Here is a 24,066-nt window from a genome sequence, read left to right on the forward strand (position 1 = left end):
GTTCAGTTGAAATGTCATAATATGGTCATTATTGCACCAGGTTTAAAAGAAAAGCTTCAATAAGTGAAACAATTCAATGTATCACTCAATAATAACTTCATCCTAGATATAGTGCTAGTTAAATTATTGTTTGAAAACCATATGTTTTGGCATTTGTGGGTAAATCTTAAGTAATATATAGAATAATTCAGAATCTAATGAATTGTTTTTATATTCTGAAAAATTGCACAGCTACCAGCCAATTTAAACTTCCTCATTGCACACTAGTGTTTTTAGCAAAGCTTCAAGAGCCACCCTGCAAATAACTATAAATATCTATAGAATACACAATATGCAGAATATCAAAAAATACAACACAAAATATAATAAAATAGAAATATGAAATATAAATATGTGATATGACAGATAAAAATGTATACTGTGTCTTGAATCAACATAAGAGGCAGTGTATCTGTTGGTTCTTTGCAGTTCTTTTCATTTTGAACAAAAAATGAAATTTAAATGCAAGGTAGGGTTAAATGGGATCACTTTTTTCATTTCATTTCTAACACAAAAAAAAACTAAAAGTCAAATCTTTTTTTAATTTCCCTCACCCCCTTTTTGACCCTGAAAAACTGCTTTTATTTGAACTTGAATTCTTGTATTCAGAAATGAAAATAACTTGTTTTTTGCCTTCTAATGCCGGTTTCTGAGAATAAAATCAAATGACCAAAAGATACACTGACCTATAATGAGCCACATACAGCCATTTACGGCCAGCAGTGTGTATCTGTGGTTAACAATATCGAGGCTTTTACTCGTTGACCTTTCCATCGCACCCGTCTGTAATGAAGTACTAATCAAGTTGGAGAGCCTGCCAACGAATACGTCCAAATAAACAACAATATTGGACTTTAGGTCTTTCGTGGAACTGTAAGACTCTCAGCGATCCCAGAGCGACAAACTTCAGCTCAACGGGAAAAGCTGTTAATACTCTGAGGAAGCACGGATTGTGTTACAGACAGAAACACTGTGCGAGTGTGCTAATGCAAAACAAAGTATGTTGTGTACTGAGGCTCGCAAGGTCAATACAAGTTCACTACAATTACAAAAAGCAATGTAACATAAAACATAAAAAGACATTTAAATACAATTAAAAAGAGTTAAATATAAAATATGATAAAAACAGGAGAGTCAAAGGTACAGTGCGCTCCAGGATGTTGATCCAAAGCCTCGGATTTTATTAAATAAAAGGGAGCAGCAAACAGAAAAGTCTTCAGTCCTGATTTAAAGAACTGCGAGTTGCAGCAGACCTGTAGTTTTGTGGGGAGTTTGTTCCAGATATGTGCTGCATACATACTGAGAGCTGCAGTTTATAATTCATCTTTTGATACATCGTTTGTATCTTTATGGTAAGTCCATTAGGACACCAACTTTTTCTAAAAGACAGTGATTCAGTGCAGCATATACACTGTCAAACTAAGAAAATCCATTAACTAAAGCATCTTTGACATTCTTATCCTCAGACTATCATTAAATAGTACAGACCTAAACCACAGACAAACACTATAGTATAAATATAGTATATATATAGTATCTAAATACATACTGTATATTACTGAAAAATCTAAATAAATTTGAATTAAACAGTCTCTTACCTTCTTTTCCAGGCTTTTGAGACTAACTTAAATACATAGTAACTAAAAATCTATTTCAGTTTTTGCTCATCAGTAAACCAGAATATTTCAGGCTTTTGTTGATTGAAGGAACATTAACTCTCTTAAATCATCATAATTTGTGCACTACAAAATAAGTTTTCCACAGTTTTACAGATCTAAATATTTAAAACCTGACTAAATGAAATTATTATGACTTGACATTACAGCTATTAAAGGAGAGAATTTCTATTTGCTGTGATGAGGGATTTTTTTTATCATGGTATTTATGTATTTATATATCATTTATTAAGTCATCAGTAGGAACCAAAGACCAACAAGCTTTTTCAACAAAATGTCATGTTTGATATCGTAAATCATATTATGACTGGTCAGTCTTGATTTGCCTAGCATAGGCCAGTTATTCATTCTGCATGCACAAATCCAAAATGAAACAGGTGGTAATGCGCACTTTGATGCATCCAAATAAAAACAATGATGAGGTATTTTACATGAGCTCAAATTGTATAGTCTATTTGAAATCGGAATTTCTGATCGCTCTGAAGTTGCTTTTCATTTGTTTGAAATTAAATGTTACTTTTTAACTAACCAGGTATATTACATTGTAATGTTGATATTCACCTTCGGTCACCCTGCGCTCTAAATATTGGCATTGGCTATTAAAAAACCAATATGGCTCAACTACTAAAACTGAATGAGAACATAGTATTTTAACAGTACTTTGGAAAAGCAGGCGAAAGGCAGCGCAGTCTGTAAAAAACACAGTGTGACTTTAGACTCGTTGACTACACCCTGAAGCTTCGTTACGTTTCAGCAGGACTGTCAGGCCCATGTCGGCCTATTTGAGCAGGGTGTGCGTTCTCCGCAGAACGCAGATGCATTGCTGTCATGCAGATCATCTCGTGCTCCACAACTAATGAGATTAAAACGCCAGCACTCCACAGTCAGACTTGTCACTTCAACATAAGTCAGAGGACGTGTTTAAATTGCTTTAGGTGTCATATTATATCTGGACACATAAGCAGCACAGGATTAGGGGATTATCGGCACCCATGCTGAAAATGAACTAAATAGGCAGGTACATATTTTTACATTCTGTTATATTTTATTATTTGTTTATCTCCGTATCACCATAGGGACAAAGCAGAAGATAATATTCCCATGCGTCCCGGAAAACCTTGACATCTTGATGGTAGTTTTCCATTCATGGAAACACCTGGAAGTTGATTAAAATGACCAAATATCCTGGAAATAATCTAAATTGTCCTAGAAACTCTTTTCATTTAGCCCCTCACTCAGCTCACCTACATAAACCTGGCTGCGTATTTTATTTGAAACTCTACTCTTGGTAGGATACTGTATCAGACACTTCAAAGCTACATGCATACAGCCTAATGATGATCACATTTCTTGTTGCTGTGATAAATACATGCACAGTGATGTTAATTGTATGTGTAATGAACACTTTAACTTCCTAGAAGATTACTTTTAATATAATTTTCTACTTGATTTGAACTTTGTTACTTATGGGCTGTGGCCAAATTAATGTAGTCAATTTGCCCGAAGCACAGTTTAATGTGTCATTTTTGGAAAGGTCCTGGAAAACGACTTGTGAAAAGTGGGAACCCTGTTGTTTAAATTTTTCTAAATTGTAGGAAGCCTTTACGAGTCACATGCAGTCTAACTTATTTGATGCTGGTCTTAAATTCTGAGGGTCATGTGGAAATACAGTACAGTAACATACAGATTCATTCTTAATTTATAATGAGGGCAAACCCAGAATTGGGGTACTCCATATAATCACATTTCTCTGAGTAACGAGAGATTTCAAATAAGACTTAAATGGGGAAAATTCTTTTCCACAGCAAAGCATACAGTGAAAACAGAGAACGACAGACGGCGGTAAAAAGTTCAGACCAGCTCAACGAGGCCTCTTATTTAAGGCGGCTATGGCTGCAGGGGAGTAGACATGCCCCAAAGCGAGCCATTCTGCACCTCAGGGCTCTGTACCTGCGGCTGTGTGAAGTCTTGTGCTGTTGAGGCAATGCAATGCATGCAATGGCCTTATCAATTCCCTCTGCGAGGTTGTGTGGGGAGAGCAGGGGCGAAACACATTCATTTACATACATTTAAAAAAAAAAAAAGGTGTTAAAAAAGGGAATTGTAATGATCCCTCATGGCCACATTTAGACTCAGTGACAGGGTTAAGTTCAATGATAAAGAATTTATGTATTTCGAAATCAAACAATTTATTAATTTCTAATGCCACCTTTAGTTATTTCTATTCAGTGCTTTACTAATGTGCCACAATAATGTTTCTAAGTTTGAATATCTTCATTTGGGGGCTTTTCCAAGCAAGTATTAATGTATGAGATTGTTTATGATATATATATATTTCTGCTACCCCTTAAAGTCTCCCTGCCACCCTCTGGACACCCTATCAATATTTCTCTAGATCCGTCCCTGGTGGACATAGCATACAGCCTATTATACAGCCATGTTGGTTTATGCGTGTGAGTTTGGTCTGATTAGTAACACATAATGTGTTACAGAAGCAGGTGGAATGGTACAATACTAATAGCTTGATGGCTAACAAATATACTTTATGTGTACAAAATCAATTTCAATTGTTTTGTAAATCATGTGGAAACAGTGTTTTAATGACACTTTTTAGAAAACTGTGATAGTGCTGAAAGTTAAAACATGAAAAAGCTTAGTGACATTCATATTCAGTCACCTGCTGTGGACTCTGGCACCAAACTCTGGGCTTGCTTTGGCGTGTTCTAAAGTTTTATAAGAAAACCAGTGTAATGGGGAACAGTGATTCAAATTGTGACATTGAAGAGCTGAGTATTTGTAAGTCGTATTAAACAGAAAACTAAATTGTTTCATTCGGTCAGTCTTCAAAATAGATCAGCTTCTGTGGTCCAGAGTCTGTATGAACCCTGATGATCTGTATTTCTTCATAATCCTGCACAACAACTGTATTGATCGTGCCTTTTCCCAAAGACGTGATGGTGAGCATGCAGACTGGCTCCGATTCAGAGAGTTCATATAAGTATAAGCAGCAGGGATTTTAAAGCCAAAACTGCACGTATCTTTACTCAGACTTCACCATGTGTTCACACATTCACATGTTTGTGGCCCACCTCTATGATCCATTAACCGGCAAGATGTTCAGTGCGTCTGTATTTGGTCATCTTAAGAAGATCAGAGGCATCTAGGTGATTAAATCTTCCCCAAAATGTCTCTAAAAGAAGCTTCAAAGAAACACAGTCTACATTGTGATTGTGATGTATCTTTCCCAAAATGCAAAATGAACTGCAGTTAGTTAGATAAACTTTACAAAGGACCACAAATACTTTGATGAGTGGTTCAAAAAATCAAATTTTTCCATTAAGACTTGTCTGCTAATGATCTAATTCAGACATCAAACAACACTGGGTTTTCTTAGCAGACAGGATCAGATGAGACTTATATCTGTAATAGTTTTAGGGCAGAATTACATCTAGGTGTATGATCAGTTCTTCCTCTATAATCAGTTTGGAGCTCTCTCCATGCTGCTGGAAAATAAATTAAATTTAACGTAATAAGCTCTAATATCTGGGTAGAACACCTGAGTATTCTGGGTTCACAGGCTCAGCTGTTAATTGTCACCAATATGATTCAATGTATTTCTTGGTCATCCTGTATGCTTTGTACAAGTAAAGGCATAACCCTCAGTGCATTTGTTATCTCTCTGGTATAATGTGTTTTAACACTGAGATCCAGTTTAATTGGTTGGTAATTGAAAGGGAACTTTAATGAACCAGTGGCATCTTTGACAAATGTCTTAAGCATGAGTGCAGATGCTAAATCAGGCTTTGTGTGTATATATACAGTAAAATTATTTTACTATTGCACTTATTATGATTTGTTTCTAAGCTGAAGCACTTATAATAAAATCAATAGAAAAAAAGATGTTTAAAATATCAGAGAAAGCACTAGTACAAATGAAAAGTGACAGAAAACACATAAATAAATCAAATTGATGACTTTTTAAAGATTGTTTTGGGGGCTTTTTATGCCTTTATTTGATAGGACAGGTGGAGATACACAGGAAAGGGGGAAGAGAGAGAGAGGGGGGACAACATGCAGCAAAGGGCTGCAGGTTGGAATCAAACCTGGGCTACAATCAGAAGCTGATGCTTTAGGGTTTGTTTTTACTGAGTGACAACAGGTTGTTCTGTATGATGAAACGGTGTTACATTATTAAAGAAAGCATAAAGAATCCCAACATCCTCGCCATAAGGCTTATCCCATCTTTATTGAACAGGAAGCCTAATCAATATGGCTGAGTATAGCTGTGTGGAGGATAATAGGTGTATTATCTGACACGGATCATGCAATGTGTCGCTCAGCGTGTCGCTCGCGTGTCTCACATTGTGGGGAAACAGTATTGATTTTGAGAACAGCCGTTTGTATGTTAGACGGAAAAGTTTCCCAAAGAAAATAGCTGTATTTTGTAAGAATTCAGTGTAAAAAGTAGGAAATGTGGTTAATATAAAAAAATAAAAACAGTTTTAAAATATGCTTCAATATATTTTTAGAATAAAAAAGACTTATTTATTTTTCTATCTTATTTTCTTAAATAAAAGTAAAATTTCAATGAATTACTAACTAAATATAGTTTATTCTCTGGATTTCATTTGCCCAGTAATCTGTTTTTTATTTTGTATATTGTTCTTTTTAAAAACTGTAATTCCCACTGTGCTCGGTCACAAATAAATACAGTGAATACACATTACAGTCTTAATGGTGAGAAGTCAGGGTTATGGTTGTGTAAAGCACAAAACCCTTCTTAAGATCTTCTGTGTTAGAACATTCACTAAATAGTTGGCAGGAATAATGATATGTCACTGACCTTTGTGAGCTTGTTCTGATTCTATTTAAAATACCCACAGGATAAGCAAAGGGGTTAATGCACAGAGGTAAAAGGTTCAGGGGTTTAGGAAAGGTATCAGGGGCAAGAGAGCTACCAATTCTTACATGATATGAGGACCGGATCATCAAAAGAGGCAGTTAAAGTTTTGTTCCTGGAGCTTTTATGTGCTGTCTTTGGAACAATTTTCCGCTCTGTGGATGTTATGAGACGGTATTTACTGTAGGTGCAACACGCAGAGGTCTTAATCTGTGACATCGCCACTGTCTGTGGAACAACAAGGATTTGTGGAGTGTAAGATTAGAGCTCTACGTCGTCATAAATCTCTGCTTCCCAATTCGACCGGGTGGTGGCGGGTGGGGCGGTGGCTAGGTGTAGTCTGAGGTCTGTAGAGTTTGTGGATGAAACGTTTGTGCGTCTATGTGGGGTCAACCTCCTATGAAGTTTTTTCATACCTCGGTCACATTCACATGGCTTGATGCTCTCTCTTAGACCTGATTTTTATTTTTAAACTCGCTTTTTCTTTTTTGAGATAGTTTCGACGCAGAACTTTTTATGGTGCTCTGCTGTGGTGCTTTCCATGATGAACTACTGCATACCAGACATGTATGAGATGCCTCACGCCGGGGTGGGAGGCTACGGGATGCAGGGCGGTGGGGAACACTGCATGTACCCAGGTGAGGGGCCCGGGTACGGACACTGTGAACCCCAGCCGCTGCACCATCCGCCCTGCATGGAGCAGGCTTGGCCACCCAGCCAGCATTACTCCTGCTCGTACGCCGGCAGCCCTCCGGTTTTTAAGAGTGAGTTTTGCGGCATGGAGATCCCTCTTAGTCATTTCCACCATCAGCCTGAATATTTCCCCGAGATCAAACCGGACTTCTCACACCTGCAGTGGGTGCAGGAGGCGCACAAGAAAGGTATGAAGCCTGGATGGTGGTTGTTTGCATCTTCATGGTTTATAGGTGGTTAGAATTGCTGACCGATGATATTGTTTGTGCTTTTGTGGTTGTCTCTTTGTATTGTGTGCAAAGTTTTTTTAATTTTTGGGAGTTGGTGACGACTCCTCTTTGATCAATGAATCAATGATGTCTGGGATTTTCGAATTAAGTCCAATAAGCGTAAATCCGAGACTTAAGGCGTCATGCAGTGACATGCAGACTTGGTGCATCTGATGCTCAGTGTTCGACTGAGGCGGGCGGGGGTTCCGTATTGATTGATGGTGAGGCAACAGAAGGCTGACGCAAGATGAATCAGTGCTTTCTTAACAAGCCCCAAAAAAGGTATTGATCAGTTTGTTAACCTCCAGTCCTCGAGTCTGCCACAGGTCAAAGCGCTGAACTCATTAAGCCGAAGCCCAAAATTGGGCCAGGAGTTAAGTCAGTGAGTTGACTAGACACAACGGTGCTGTCTGTGGAAGTCGGTGCTAATCAAATATTAGCAGGCAGCCTAATTTTTGATTAGCCTACTTTTAAATCCACCACCAGGCCGTACCTAGATGCTACAAATGGAACAGTAGATGTGTGATGTGTGTTGAATATCCTCACTTTGAGCTTCACTTGTTTATGCAATTTAATTTTTTTCCTACATGAAAAGAAAAAAGACAACTTAATACATTTTTTAAATAAAACATAAAAATACAAAAATTTTATATTATTATTAAAATCAACTCTTAATTTAACAGTTCATTTTAGGTCAACATCAACTAAAATCCAGCTGGAAACATGTAAAACAATCAAATCTACTAATAATCTAATATTTGTTCTTCTCACCAGGGTACATTCCAAGTTACCTGGACAAGGATGAGCTATGTGTAGTGTGCGGGGACAAAGCCACAGGCTATCATTATCGCTGCATTACCTGCGAAGGTTGCAAGGTAAAACAAGGGAGTCCTACTGCAGTTAATAGGCCTTTTTCACATCAGTCACTTTGACACAGAATAGTAGGGTGAACACATGCATTACCAATGACACTACTTTAGTGCGAAAGATCCTTCAGTTAGCCAACAGCAGCAACCCTGACTCTGTTTGACCTGAATTGGAACAGAACCTTAATTAGTATCATTGGTAACACTTTACCCTGCTATTTCATGTCAGAATGGCCGCTGTGAGGTCTATTCGGTGTATTTTCTCAAGGCATTTCTGAGCGCATTGTCGTCCGCTCTCCAGGGTTTCTTCAGGCGGACAATCCAGAAGAACCTCAACCCAACCTACGCTTGTAAGTACGAGGGGAAATGCGTCATAGACAAAGTGACCAGGAACCAGTGCCAGGAATGTCGCTTCAAGAAGTGCATCGCGGTGGGAATGGCAACTGACTGTGAGTATTGCAAGCCCAGAGGCTCATCCAAGCCTCTGCTGCTGTTTTTTTTTTTTTTTTTTTTTTTTTTGCTTTTTAATTTGGGGGGCTTTTTCCCTTTGAAAATAGACAGGAAAAGGGGGTAGAGAGAAAGGGGATGACATGCAGCAAAGGGCCACAGGTCAGACTCAGCTTTTGTGTGTCTGCTTCTTGACTTGGTTGCTGGTTTCTTTGTGTTCAGTGTATCAACCTGGTGAGCGTTGCAAGTGTGCAACCAGAGCGAGCACTTTCCCTCCTCCTCCTCCTCCTCCTCCTCGTTCCTGTCCACTCTCATTGTCTCCCTTTTTCTTCCCCCGCCCCCCTCCCTTCCCTCAGTGGTGTTGGACAACAGCAAGAGGCTGGCCAAGCGGAAGCTAATTGAGGAGAACCGGGAGCGCCGTCGGAAGGAGGAACTGCAGAAGACAGTGTGGGACCGACTGGAGCCCACCCAGGAGGAGTGGGACCTCATCCGTATGGTGACCGAGGCCCATATGGCCACGAACGCCCAGGGCAACCACTGGAAGCAGAAGCGGAAATTCCTGGTGAGACATCCTCCTCCCTCCCTCCCACCTCACCACAGCCTTCATTGTATTGATTACCCTGCCTCATCCACCTCAACCCCCCCCCCCCGGCCCACCCCTTCACAGACCCCCCCTCCCCTCCCTTACATATCGTGCCCCTGTCTCCTCTACCTCTACCTCCACCACAACCACTGTTCCACTGTTCCCTGTGTTAATATGTCCATGTGTTTTTTTGTATCTCCTTGTAGAGTGGGGAGAATTAGCTGGACGATGGAGAAAAGTGTGTTCCTCAACGCAGCAGCACTAATTTATAATGGAACATCTTATTCCTGTCTTTTTCTGTGTCTCAAGCAATGATCCTAATCACTAATACTAATAACTTGCTTTTTTTCGTGCTCTTTCATTTTTCTCTCTTTCTGTTTGTAGCTTTTGATTTCACACCTCACCCTTTTTTTGACTAATTTTGTTTTTTCTTTTCTGAAAAGTCTAATTGCTCTGTCCAGATTGAAAGTCCGTCTCAGCTGTTGACTTTATCTTGGGTTTCTATGGCACGATCGAAAACACTCATGCACTCACGTAAAACTGATTTGCTGTGTTGTTTTAACCGGTGTTAGGTAGAGAACAGTTTTTTATTGAAAGTTCTCATTTGTTGGTGAATTTGCAGCATATTAGTAGCATCATTTTGAGAGGAGCGAGAAAGTGACATTTGTTAAATTTTCGGGGAAAGTCAGTTTACATGCATCACTTAACACGAATATAGTGCTTCTTAGGTGCTTTCATCATGTTACCTTGTGGTATTTTATAAAAACTAATTGGAAGTTTTGATTGATTGAAGTGTCCGATCGTGGCCTTAGGGTCCGTTATTTAGAATACGCATTTCAGCGTCGTCGATAGTCGTCGGAGTGTTTCTGAGGACCTGTTTGAAGTCATGGTCCTGAGCCTGAATCTCACCATAGAAACCCATCTTCTGTCCTCACCTGTTTTCTATCTGCACACTCTTTCATCTGTCCTCAGTTTTAACTTGTTTTCTTTTTAGTTGCCTTGACACGGGTTCTTCATTGAAACTTCACGATTCCTGTTGATTATCCAACAGGTCGAGGAAGCTATGCTTCTTAATGAAATAACATGTAATTTATTCTATACTTCTGACCAGAGTGCAGCGGGGGTGAAGGAAACTAAGGTAAGACACAGCATATAGAAACTTTTCTAAAAACATATGTACTGCCTTTCAGCTTGTGTAGTTCCATTATCAATATCTGTGTTACTTTATGTCATGAATATATTAATTTACAGTCAGATACCTGCATAGCACATTTAACCTTCAAGTTCCTCCATTTTTGTATTCGACCATGAATAATACACTCATCTCCTTTTCAAAATATTAAGTTCTTAACTATAGAACGTTTAATTTTTGTGTTCAAACTCGGAGACTGTACAGACACCTTCTTTCTTTCTCGTTTCAGCCTGAGGATATTGGTCAAGCGTCCATGGTCAATGCACCTGAAGGAAACAAAGTGGATATAGAAGCCTTCAGTCAGTTTACAAAAATAATCACCCCTGCCATAACCCGAGTGGTGGACTTTGCCAAAAAACTGCCTATGTTTTGTGAGGTAAATTTATACTGAAAAAAAATGTATAGTTTTTTTTTGTTAAGTATTATTTTGGCTTTTTATTGCCTTTATCTGGTAGTGGCAGTGCCAGCTGAAGATAGACAGGAAAGGTGGTCAGAGAGAGGGGATGACACGCAGCAAAGGGCCGCAGGTCGGATTCAAACCCTGGGCCGCTGCAGCAAGGACTCAGCCTCGGTACATGGGTCGCCAGCTCTACCCACTGAGCTAACCGGGCGCCCCTATATTGATTTTTGCTCTAATCTTTATTTATTAAGAAGTTTGTTTATTTCATTATTTAAACCTTTAAAGAAGTATGTAATTACCAGTAACAACTTTAGGGAAAATATTCATTTTCACAGCAATAGAGTCAACTCTCAACTCAAAAAGTTAGCAGTGTCTGCTGCAGCTCCTTTATTAGCTTGATTTGAATGATTTTACTTGATTCAGGTATATTTATTATTTTACTAAATACTAGCAGCATTTCAGCTTGTTTAGCTGGAAATGTTTTATTCCACAGTTTGCTAATAATAACCATACTATTAGGTCGGCTAACTGTTAGTGTCACATTAAAACATTTGCACTCACATTAATGTACTGCTAATGCTAATGGTATTAGCTGTCAGACTAACTAAGAAACCGTTAGCTCAGTTGAACGGAGCAGCTTCTTTATGCTAGAGTGACTAAAAACATTTTTCCTTTCTGTACGATTTTTGGAAATGTTATTTCCCAATTTACTCATAATAAGTAATTAACCATATTATTAGGTCAGCTAACTCTTGAGCAAATAAAGCATTTGGACTCCTGTAATGTATTGCTAATGCAACTGTTCAATTAGCTGCCTGAGAAGTTAGTCAGCATAGCTTCTCTATGCTAGAGTTCACAATAGAAATGTACATTTTAGTAGATTTTAAATGTTCAAATGTTTTTTTCTTCTATCATTCCCTGATTGGAACAGTATTTGAGCCTGCATGCTATGGCTACATTAACCATATTCTTCTGCTAACGCTGCTTATCTCTTTCTCCTTCTAACCAGCTGCCTTGTGAAGACCAGATCATCCTGTTGAAAGGCTGCTGCATGGAGATCATGTCCCTGCGAGCTGCTGTTCGCTATGATCCCGAGAGTGAGACCCTCACGCTCAACGGCGAGATGGCGGTCACGCGGGGTCAGCTTAAGAACGGAGGCTTGGGCGTAGTCTCGGATGCCATCTTTGACCTCGGCGTGTCGCTTTCCTCCTTTAACTTGGATGACTCTGAGGTGGCTCTGCTACAGGCTGTCATCCTGCTTTCATCCGGTAAGCACCTGCTGTCTGGACCCACGTCACAAGAGGGTTTTTCTCTTATTTTTAACATGGTCTTACATTACTGCCGGCCATTTTCCGAATTTTGTTTAATTTCTTTCCAGATTCTAGGAGGACACGGATTTGACTAAACGCTAGCATTGACTTAAACACAACTTCCTAACAGACAGGAAGATTTTAGGGAAACAGTAAAAAATTATTTTTAGAGAGTAAAGTAATAGTTTATTATGGAATTGTACACAACAAACACAAATGCACCATAATTGTCCTGCTGTCTCAAAAGCAGTGTTATTTCTTTGTTTATGCTTTGTCTCCTGCACAGATTGTGTGTACAGTATTTTTCTGACATGAAATCCATAAGAAACTACAGGTCAATCAATGAATAGCCATAATCATTGTGAGGAGCTTTGTCCAGCTAGCTTGGTTTTGGCTCCAGCACCTTTTCTCTGTGTGACGCTCTGCATCTCATTGAAGATCAATACTGTTCTGCTGTGTGTTGTACATGTAGACGTGACATGGGGATAACCTGCCCATCTGTCTGGTCCTCTGTCAGACTTACAGTAGCCACTGGTGTTTAATCAATACAATTTTCAAGACCAATATTCTTGGATTGACAATTCAGAATATTGTGCAAAGGTTTAAAGAATCACAACTATTTGCAATAAATAATGAAGCTTCTGAAATTAAACCATTGAATGTCTGAATAATTATGTAATAATCAGTTTTGTGTTGGTTTAAACAGGTTACATTTAAAGCTTCGGTAGGTAATGTTTTGGTCATATTTGGTGACGTTTCACTATATCCTGACAATAATACATGAGAATCAGGTTCCTCTGGCTCCTCCTGGTGCTCCTAATGGCATTTGCAATAAAAACAACCAATCAGAGTGGTTCCGCGTTGGTTTTGTTTTGTAGTTACAGCATGATCAATACAATTATTTTTCAAAAAAACCCATCTAAAAGCAAAACTAAAAATGTAGCGTTAACTTCATTAATCCAACACCTGACAAAATCATATTTAAGGCTAAAATTCCGATTATTGAATGGTAGAGTTGTCAAGTCCTAACAACTGGCATCATATTCATGTCAACCACGATATATATCTTTCTAGTTATCAAACTACATGGTAAAGGTACATAATTATTCCTAATCCATTTAGTGAACTAATTAAGAACATAAATCAGATCATGCCACACATTTTTTTAATTGCTTAAGAAGAACTAAATAAATGCATACAGTCCCTGTGAGGGTCTATATATTAAAAGACAGTTAAATGTAGGTTTCAGGGCAATGTTGTACCAAAGTTGACACAAGAGCACATTGAGACTTGCTGCTGCTGTGAGAGAATCCAGTGATTGTAAACATTTATTACATTCATATGAAGTACAAGTGAGAATTCTGTAAAGTGCCCGGCTCAGAATAACCTGGAAAAGTCAGGGTTGTTCAGATTTATTACAATTTGGACCTATTTTTTTTTTTTTTATAGCTGTGGCCATCATTTCTACCACCTATAATTCAGAGTAATCACTGATGTCGGGGATCACAGAGACATCACTACAGCAGCAGAGTCAGACGATCAGACAGGTTGTAAACCATCTAGCCAGTTAATCCAAATCACTTTAGTTGGAGGTCAAATTTAAAGTGAGCGCACTTGAAATGTGGTTGATAATCCCACATGGCACAGGAAAACTGTGTTCACAACTAGAGTAAGTAGGGTACATAAAGCGGGAAGTCAGTCTTTTTCTCTGTCCAATACGTTTAATATTTTTATCTTATTTCCTTTTTTTTTTTACTTGTCTTTTTTGTGACTGCTTGTATCTTGCCATAGTTATCCATGTTGCAACCCGCAAACCAATTAACTTGTTTCATACAAAGTTATTATTATTGATGGGAATAATGGTCTAATAAGATCCAAGTTGTTAGAAACCAGAATTATCCCTGAACCTGGACAGAAATGTGTCTTAAAGTGTGGTGCTGATACCATCTGGGCCTTTGTTGATGCACTAGATCAGTGGTTCTCAAACTGTTTTCCGCTTAAGCACCCCTTGACCAACATAAAACAGTTTTTGTAGAAAAAAAAACGCTGAGATGCTACATCGCAAATGTTTAGAATCAATCACTATCTCACGCCAAACCAGTTTTTTGTCATCATTTAGTAAGAAACAAACCTTTTTTCAGAGGCTTACAGCACTTTTAAGCTGAAAATCCCTGTATATGGGTATTTACTAGTGTTGATTTATTCATGTCCAAATCTGGACATTTTAGTGTAAAGTATTTGAATTCTACATATTTTGCTATGAAAATGCATAGTGACGGCCCTCTACTGGTTGAAACCAGTCTATTGCAAATACATTTTGCTATCAGCTGATGTGGAGGCAGGTGACATATGTGCTGGCAGCTTTCGTCACCAACCAACCACTGCTTATATAAGACCAACATCTCCACTCTGCAGACTGTGGCCTGCTACGTAGCCGTAGTCTGAGACTCTACCACAGACACTGGAGAGTTAGCCTCTCTGAGCCGCTAGCTTAGCTAACGTTACAACACAGGTAACACATAGAAACTTTTACAAATGGACATGAGTGTGCTTCTAGTGACTGTAAAATTGCATTGACAATACAAATATTGATAATAAAATGTTGTTTATCAAACTTAACATGTATGATTGAACTTATGATTTATATTTTTGAACTCAATTTTTTTTCACTCACTGTTGTTTCCTCTCATACAGTGTACACATTTCTACTGTAGGCTCCTGCAGCACACCAATAACCAATAACATGGTTGATGTCCCTTTGTCAACAGATCGGTCGGGCCTGAGTAGCGTGGAGCGAATCGAACGCTGCCAAGAGGAGTTCCTGCTGGCCTTTGAACATTACATCAATTACCGTAAACACAAAGTGGCGCATTTCTGGCCCAAGCTGCTAATGAAGGTGACGGACCTGCGGATGATCGGCGCCTGCCACGCCAGCCGATTCCTCCACATGAAAGTGGAGTGTCCCACCGAGCTATTCCCTCCTCTCTTCCTGGAGGTCTTCGAGGACTGACCAATGGATTTTAATGTATGTGCGTGTGCGTGTGTGTGTGCGCGTGCATCTGTGTGTGTGTGTGTGTGTGTGTGTGTGTGTGTGTGCATCTGTGTGTGTGTGTGTGCATCTGTGTGCATCTGTGTGTGTGTGTGCGTGTGTATGCGTGTGTATATGTGTGCGTGTGCATACGTCAGCGCCTGGGAACCCTGGTGGTCTCAGGGGTGGAACCAGCAGAAGGCCCGTCACAATGAACTTTCTATTAGCACTACTGAGTGTCACTTCATTCCATATTTTAGGAGTAGCTCTCTGGTCTAGTTTTGGATGGAACCATTCCTTACTGTGCGGGTACATGTGAATAGCATTTTGTTCTTTTTTTTGGGTTTGTTCTGTTGTTGTTATTGTTGTGGATATAACCTCTCACCTCGGATTTTACTATAGTTTTTTTGTGTTGATGATTGTACAGTTGGCATAATGGTGATTTTATCAACACTTGTTCATTCATTAGAAACCATGCAATTGTTCCTTCCTATATTTTGAAAAACTCAAAATGGCTGCTCACCTGCTACACAAAAACGAGACATTGTTAGCGATCCGTTAGCCTTTCCACCCCACCCGCTGGACTTTATTGGACCCCTTTGTTGGTTGATATTACCTGTACATGTAGTCATCCATTTGGTGAGCGTCTGAACTGTTCAGTGCCTCACCATCATACTGTGACCTGACCCATTAACAGCAACACTCATTCTAATGGACAACAGCTCACAGGCCTTTGTAAGTCTCTGAGTAGCCACCCATCATAATGTTAAGTCACAATGCTGCGTTCCATAGATGTCGGAAAAATCTGAATTTTGCAACAGAGCGGCAGAATTCTGAGAACCTGGGCTAAATTTTGTGACATTAACTTTTCTGGGAAACCGATGACATCTACATGACAGCGTATACTGTTAACACTACACAGCAATACTGTTAAACTTATAATCCTCAAAACCCACAAGTAAATTTTTCAGTAAAGTATGAGCATAATTCTGCCCAATACTTACCTTTGTGGTGAACAGCTAAGCATGGGATTTTTGAAATGTGAAGGTACACCGACAGCTAATGTGCTAACTACCTAGCAAACATTGCTAAATATCATGGACAACATAGGCTGTACGACAGCATATTAGGGCTATTGCAGAAGTAAAAAAAAAAGAAAGGGGGATGATATTTTGAAAAATACACTCAGACATTCTGTACATTCATTTGGCAGAACTCACCAAGTCCGAAATATGCAAGAGAAATCTGTACTGTATGTTTTCTAGAACATCAAACCAAACTCCATTCAAAAATCTGGTAATTTAATCACAACTTAATTCCCATAGCATATCTCTCAATCCAAACTGTCCGAAATGTGTCACGCTGTGAAAATAAAAGAAGCATATGAAATATCAGGCAAACCCATTCTTAAATTTTGAAGGATTACTTCACGAATATTAACTATGCTGAATTGAGGAGCGGATGGATGAAAATAACGTATAAAAAAACGTAATTAACACACATTGTGAAGGCAACATTTTAGACTAAGTGATGAGCTTAAAGGTAAATGAAAAAGACATGTATTTGGAAAAATGTCTGAAGATTTGTAAATAAAACCATTTATTGATTTCTAATACCACCTTTAGTAATTTCTATTCAGCATTTCTGACATTTTATAAACGGATTAATCAAGAAAATAATCATCAGATTATTCGATAATGAAAATAATTGTTAGTTGCAGCCCTAAATAAGTGCATTTTTTATAACGCAGCACTTGGAATGGCAGTTCAGTATTTTAGGCTACAAATGTAGCTTCTTCCATGGCCCTAATCCTCTGTCATAGCTGCGTACATTTATTTGGGCGAACAAAATCTTGCTTTCAAAAAAACAACAATCAGGAATCACACAAAGCTTGTAACTCCAAGCTAACCGCCGGCCATTCATACTTCCAACATTCAAAAGGAACGCAGCAGTAGCATTAAAATGAGCGTGTTGATTATTTCCAGAGACTGGTCAGGACTAACTAAAGCACATAATGACACTGATGTCAGGAAAAGACAATCATATAGTACTCGTTTTTTTGTGTAACAATGCCACATGCTGTGCCAAAACCAAGTGAATGATGCCCTCCTTACCGAACCCCTGCTGGGCTTTCAGAGCGATACCGAGACTTGACTGGTTATGCTAGTTAGTGCATGCCGCTCACACAGACTTTTAGTCCACGTTAGCAGCTTCTACAATACAACCGTTATGAGTTTTAAATGTTTCATCTCTGACATGTTGCCGCACTAGTCCCACATGCAATGATTTCAAGCAGTGTGTTGTTTTTTTTACAACTCCCCAAAACTGGGAGACTGTATGTTATAACAGTAACGTCATGGTGCTATGGTGGGTTGGGGAAGAGGCTGATTGAACTGTATTGTTATTTACATGCAGAAATGAACATTATCTGTATGTACAACAGCCCACCACCTTCTTATGATGGCATGCATATTCACTAACACACAAACATGCACATACACAGTACATACAGTACCCTGTACACATACTGTACACATACTGTACACATGCACATTTATGCATGTGCCTAGATAAGATATGGGCCAGACCCACCACTGTGACCAACCAGTGGGATTTGGAGGCCAAGTGAACTTTGGCTGGCCCAAAAACAGTAAGATTCCTCATCAGCGAGGTACACTGAGAAAGCTGGTGAGATTGTGAAAAAACGTAGCGCTCTTTCCTTTCTTTTATTTTAGCCGGTATGTTCTTTTTTTTTTGTTGTTGTTGTTCTAAAAGCCTCTCTATGGTATTGTCGTTTGCAACGTGTCAAACGTTTGCTTTGTATATCTCGCTTTTTTCAAGCTTCACACTACTCCTCAAAGCAGCTTGTGTTTTTTTTTTTTTTCTCTTTTCTGTGAAGTGATGCCTTTTTATCAAAGCAATAGACTTGCTGCAGTGTTTGAATGACCCGGACCTCACACACACACCTCACAAACTGTACAGACTCAAAATAAATGCACAGACAATCAGAGGGAGAGAGATGAGCGAGGGAACAGGCACCCAGGCTCAGGCGGCCCGGTTGGCGGTGAAATGGGCCGTGCTGAGCCAGAGCCAATTGGAAAAGTAACATTGGCAACGTTTACATGCACCCCTGTTGTCCATAATCCTATTGAGGTTAGCACCATGTTAAGTTGTTTGCAGGAGCCTGCTTGGTGTCATTAATAAGAGAGTAGTCCTGGTAGAAAACCTCCAATAAAGATCAAAATCATCTCCCATTAGTTAGTTCTCACTTTTGTTTCTGCTTGACCAACAATAATGTGTGAATGTCACTCGCCACTGTTACAAGATGAACAAAAGTGAAAAATTGTTAAATGTGGTAAGTTATTACAACCAGGGGCTGGTTGCACAGCTATGCATATGTCAGACTGATCTGTAGAGTCGCTCTTAATTTTGCTCTGGTGGCCCATTTAAACCAAATAATCCCAAGAACAAAACTCAGGAACTAAATAAATGAGGACCTAAAAGTCCCTTTGGTGCGTTTGTGTGTCCGTTTCTATTGCATCTGACGATTAGACTACATCTAGTAGATTGCATGAGCAAATTAGATCTAAAAAGCATGAAAAAAGTGCAATGAGATGACAGCATGTGGTTGTGTTGTGTAATTTACTGCTGCATGACTGTTCAACCTTAGTACAGAAACGCATTGAAACAAATATCTCTCGTTAACTTGCTCTCTCTTACCTCTTTTTAAAACTTTTCGACTAGTCTCAGGAATTCGGCTGCATAACTATGTCTAAACGTCGACAACATTTTAAGAAATTCCCATGCTACTCTCCAATAGGAGTTGGGAATGTGAGGTCGTCAAGAGCAAGTCAGCCATTTTTGGAGGATACCAAGCTTTAGCACCCAGATAGCTAGGTAGTCTCAACTCGTTAAACTTGGTGTAACTTGGCTAAATGTCAGTTTCAACATGGTCTGTAACGCTGTTGTATACTGGCCTGTAACAGCCAAACGCATGACCAAACAAACAAAAAAACTTTGATCATGGACTTTTCATTCTTTCCCAACATAACTAAGCAGGGGAGGGAATTTAAACTTTATCCAGCAACATCTAGCTTGCAAGCTCATGGCTTGGGGGATAATGTTTGCATTTGTTGCTCATGTAAGAATAGTTTCACTGATCAAGTAACTTTACACAACAAACCAGCCAAATCTAAAACCTAAACTTTAGGTTTAGGAAGATATTTGGATTCTATTAGAGGGAAGGACATTTCGAGAAAAGTCTAGCCATTTGTAAGATCTGTCAAACAGCAATGAAGTCCAGTGGTAGCACACCAAATGTTAACACTCACCTGGTGAGACGGCATGGTGACACTATGCAGGGAACAAGGAGTCTGTGGATGCTAATACAGCTAGTGCAAGCAACAACGAGCAAGACACGGATATTAAACCGTTTCCAGCCACAACTTAGCCATGATACATTTGTCTTTTTTCCCCATGCCATAATAAATAAATAAATAAATAAATAAATAAATAAATATCTACAACAAACAAATGTTAAGAACTGTATTAGATCACAATGTATTGCATGGAATGGGTCCGAACTGTTACCTATTAAAATGCATCATCCCTGAATCGTATCGTAGGCCATCTATCTAGATACGTATCAGATTATCTTAAAAGGGAGAGATGCACACCCCTAGCAGTTAAATACGTTATGCTCCAAAAATGGCAGTGTCAGAATGCTCTGCGATTCCCATTCACTATATCCTAACAACTATGGCTTGCTTGCTTGCTTGCAGTCTGATTGAAAGTTGTACATGTGCTTTAGCAGTTTGGAGGCTTGTGTTTGACCACTCATTGTGATCAGTGCTTTAACTCCAGCCTGATAGCTGCTGGACCCTTAATACATACTACCTCAGGAGCAGGGACTTTCTAGAGGAAAACAGTATAAACCCAGCACATGTTCCCTATTAATGAGTGAACAATCCAATGCTTGGTGAATTCCCAATGATATGAAGAGCCGACATAAAGGATGAAAAAGTGACGTGGCGGCCACAAGCCAGTTGCAGCTATGTTCCTTAGATCAAAATGCAAGTAAGGTTCTGCGAGTCCTTTAGTTTCTGTAAGTATTTCTGGCTTTCTGCACAGATGAAGGGCCACAATCAGAGTAAAGACACTTGCACAAAATAAAAAAATTATAATTTCAAAGCTGCATTAATTGATTTTTTTCTTTGCCACCAATAAGGGGCAGAACTCCACAACACACTCACAAACACACAAACTTGAATTTGTCTGCTTGATGTTTGGCTTTCTTCGCCAGCTAGTTGCTAACTTTGTTTGACGTTGGGGTTTGACAGATAGTGTACAGTGGGTTTATCAGAGCTTCTTGGCTGAAAAACAGCTGCTTGGAAACAGAGCTAATGGGGTTTAATGAGAAACTATACATTTAGTTACTCAAAACTAAAGCAATGAGCTAAAAAAGAAAAAAATCTCTGTGGAGCTGCAGACAGAATTTTCTGTGGTGACCACTGTCACATTAAACATTTGATGGTATTAAAGTAGTACTGTAGTACTTCTAAGCCTAAAGTTATTAGCCATTTTATGTCCAGGCTATCAGAGCAATCAGCTTTTCGGGGGAATAATCACAGCGATATCACGGCTGATCACATTAACTCTGTATTATCCTCGAAAGTTAATCCACCTGCAGGTATATTTGGCACAATTTCTTTGACATCTTTCCAGTGCTCCTTCTTTCCTTTAGCTTTTGCAAATCAAGGTTTGTGAACTATTTTCATCCATTTCCTTCGGTGAACTTGCAGTGAGGAACTAAGGCTGCAGGGACAAAGTTAGTTATTAGTGGGACCAAGAACTCGCCCTTCCTGCTTATGGGCAGCGAGTATAAAATTAAGACAGACTTCGAGAAAATCTGAACGGATTTTTAAAGATGGTTTCCTGAAACTGAACAACTTTGACATCGGCCTAAAGTGTGAGTTTTCGTTAAACCTAAATCATATCCAAAGTCTGCTTGTGCAGCCAGCCCCAGGTTTCTCAAATTCAAAGTATGAACTTTAAAAGCTAATTAAAAGTCCTACTTTAAAGTTCTTGACCGAGATGTTTGGGCATTGCTTTCTAAAACCTTTTTAGGCCAGAGTAATATTAATGTTCATAGCCTGGCTACATCCTTTACCACATCTTGTGCAATAGAAAAACAAAAAATAGAGTTTCAAAGATGAACTAGATAGACATTACAGCAGTGTTCTCTAGTCATGACATTTCAGCTTATTCACATTGGAAGTTAGAAGTTTAATTTGATATTAAAAGGAATGGATTGTTAGCTCAACTAGGGTTGATGTTTTATAGAAAAGTAAGCGACCAAAACCTAACCCCACCATTAACCAAAATTATTAACAGTCACTGTAAAGCTGCATTAATATGTTTTAGTGAACTACTTGATGGCAGAACTTCATAACAAGCTGAAAATCACACTAACTAACTGTTAGCATGCTATATTGCCTATTTACACACCTGCAGACGTGGAGCTAGCATGATTTTGGAGTTGTGTTTGTGGCGACCTGATGAATGTAAGTCTAATATTAACTCTTGTCCAGTCTCTTTTTTGGTCTCCAAAAATATCTGAGAAAAATATCTGGCTTAGCTGCTACTGTACTTACTTCATGATGTTTACCAGCTAGCAGCTGTCCGTCTGCCATTTGGTGGGAGGGAGGTAGACGCAAAACCGTGAAGTTGTGGACCATAAAACCACTTTAAAGCACTAGCCGTGTTTCCATCAATGTTTTTCCATAGTAGAAGTATGGTGTTCGATCCTCTTTTCTGCATTGTTTTTCACCGTTTTAGATTCGCCTGGCACTCTTTAAATTATGCCATCTTGTTGCGCCTTCTTCTCTTGCGACTGGATAATTTAGTTTATTTCGTGAACCAACTCTTAATAATCACATAACAGTAATGGATGGAAACAAGCATTCATTCGCATTTTCTTTTGCTAAATTACTCAAAACTTGGTTAAACTTTTCGATACATTTGGATGGAAACACAGCTTATGAGGTTAAAGAGGCTAAAATGCTTCATCACTGAAAGTAACCCCTTGACATTACATGTAGTCATTTCACTTATTGTTCATATAAAATAAATAATTAGTGCAGCTCTAACCCCAGAAAACTAACTTAAACTTAAAAAGTCATTTTTTAGGGATGCACGATATGGATTTTTTTCAGTTGATACAATAACCAATACCTGCTTCTCATGGCCGATACCAATACAATAACCCATTTCACATTTTCGTATTTTAAGTTTTCATAACCGGTAGTTTATGCCCACTGAAGTTTAATTTATCTGCCTCAATAATTATCGTGTATTCGTAGTACTGTTTGACCAAATTACATCAAAGTACACATTTGAGAAGCATAACAAACTTTAACTTTTTGTAGTCTGTGATACAATGCGTGAGTTTTTTGTAGGATGTGTACAAAGTGGCGTTAATGGCTGTAAGAATATGTTGGATTTTTACACGTCACACACCATAACCATAATTACTTGAATTATCATATGCACAGAGCTGTCGGTGCATGTAAACATAGTCAATGCTGACTGGTGGTTCAGAAAAAGGTTTACTGTTCCTGAAGAGGTGCCAGTACGCTGTTATCTCTCCCACGAGTTGTTACTCTTAAGGTTACTCAGTTACAAACCAATAACAAGAGTTGCACCATAGAAAGCTATTTTACAGTAAAAAGGTAAAAAGGATGTATATTTTCAGACTGCAGATTTTTTTTACGGATGTTGTTAGCATAATATGAACATGGTATTGTTTTGCATAGCGAAAAAAAAAACAAAACAGTATCTTGCTCTCAAATCCATTTCCACATCTCTGCAAAAGAACTACGAGCAAGACGTTATGAATTATAAAAAACACTTAGTGCATTAGTTTTACGATTCAAAAATTTTTATTAGAACTGTAGCTGGACTTCACTGTCAGTACAAAGCAGCACAGCTACACACAGACACATATAAGGACAACTTCTTGGTCAAATGTAACCAGCATCAGAGATCGTCCACCGTCAACACAGACTTCTCTCCTTGTGTGTTTGAGTGTCTTCTTGTTCAACTCATCTGTTCAACACGTACTGGAAAACCGTCACGGAGAGAAAGGGAGATAAAGTGTGTGTAGGTGTAGGAGTGAATCTGTGGCAGCAAAACAGAAGATGAGGAAATTCTGTTCCAAATGTGCTTTCTTGCACTCGGCATTGTACTGGAAACATTGTCCAGCTCTGGACAGTGCTCTGACATGAGCATGGAGGACCTCAGGAGGAAATGATATTGATGTTCATGACTGACGATGATTGCAGCTAATGTGAATTGGCTCTTGAGAATAAAGATGGTTTTGAGAGAATTTGCTTTTGTGCTTTTATTTTTGTTGAAATTGAATATTCGGTGAATTTCCTTACCTTTGTCTTTTAATTGTGTATGACTGATATTAATTTAAAATTGCTACACAGTAGATTATATATATATATATATATATATATTATATATTTTTTTTTTTTTTTTTAACCATAATTACATTGTAAATTTAGTTGCTTATTATTGTAGTTTTTTTATGCATTTCTTTATTTATTTGGGCCTTAATTGTCTTCTGTACCTCGAAAATGATTCATCTGCTTGACTTT

The 24,066-nt window shown here is 38.7% G+C and overlaps 1 protein-coding gene across 10 annotated transcripts in view; it reads left to right on the top strand.

Moving 5' to 3' along the window:
* Positions 1 to 23,789, top strand: part of thrb (thyroid hormone receptor beta) — a 125,903-nt gene extending 102,114 nt beyond the window's left edge. For 7 of the 10 annotated variants that reach the window (XM_051390860.1, XM_051390856.1, XM_051390859.1 and 4 more), the window contains 7 exons: positions 8,352 to 8,452; positions 8,745 to 8,892; positions 9,247 to 9,452; positions 10,525 to 10,611; positions 10,895 to 11,041; positions 12,075 to 12,333; positions 15,144 to 23,789. In XM_051390860.1, the coding sequence (XP_051246820.1) occupies positions 8,352 to 8,452; positions 8,745 to 8,892; positions 9,247 to 9,452; positions 10,525 to 10,611; positions 10,895 to 11,041; positions 12,075 to 12,333; positions 15,144 to 15,385 (1,190 nt within the window). In that variant the 3' untranslated portion in view covers positions 15,386 to 23,789. Of the gene's footprint in view, positions 1 to 6,278; positions 7,497 to 8,351; positions 8,453 to 8,744; positions 8,893 to 9,246; positions 9,453 to 10,524; positions 10,612 to 10,894; positions 11,042 to 12,074; positions 12,334 to 15,143 lie in introns of those variants that run through there. The other 3 variants (XM_051390853.1, XM_051390854.1, XM_051390862.1) reach the window with 3 other exon arrangements.
* Positions 23,790 to 24,066: the final 277 nt, after the last annotated feature.

Source organism: Dicentrarchus labrax, unplaced genomic scaffold, assembly GCF_905237075.1.
Source record: "Dicentrarchus labrax unplaced genomic scaffold, dlabrax2021, whole genome shotgun sequence".
In the NCBI taxonomy this organism is placed as follows: domain Eukaryota; kingdom Metazoa; phylum Chordata; class Actinopteri; family Moronidae; genus Dicentrarchus; species Dicentrarchus labrax.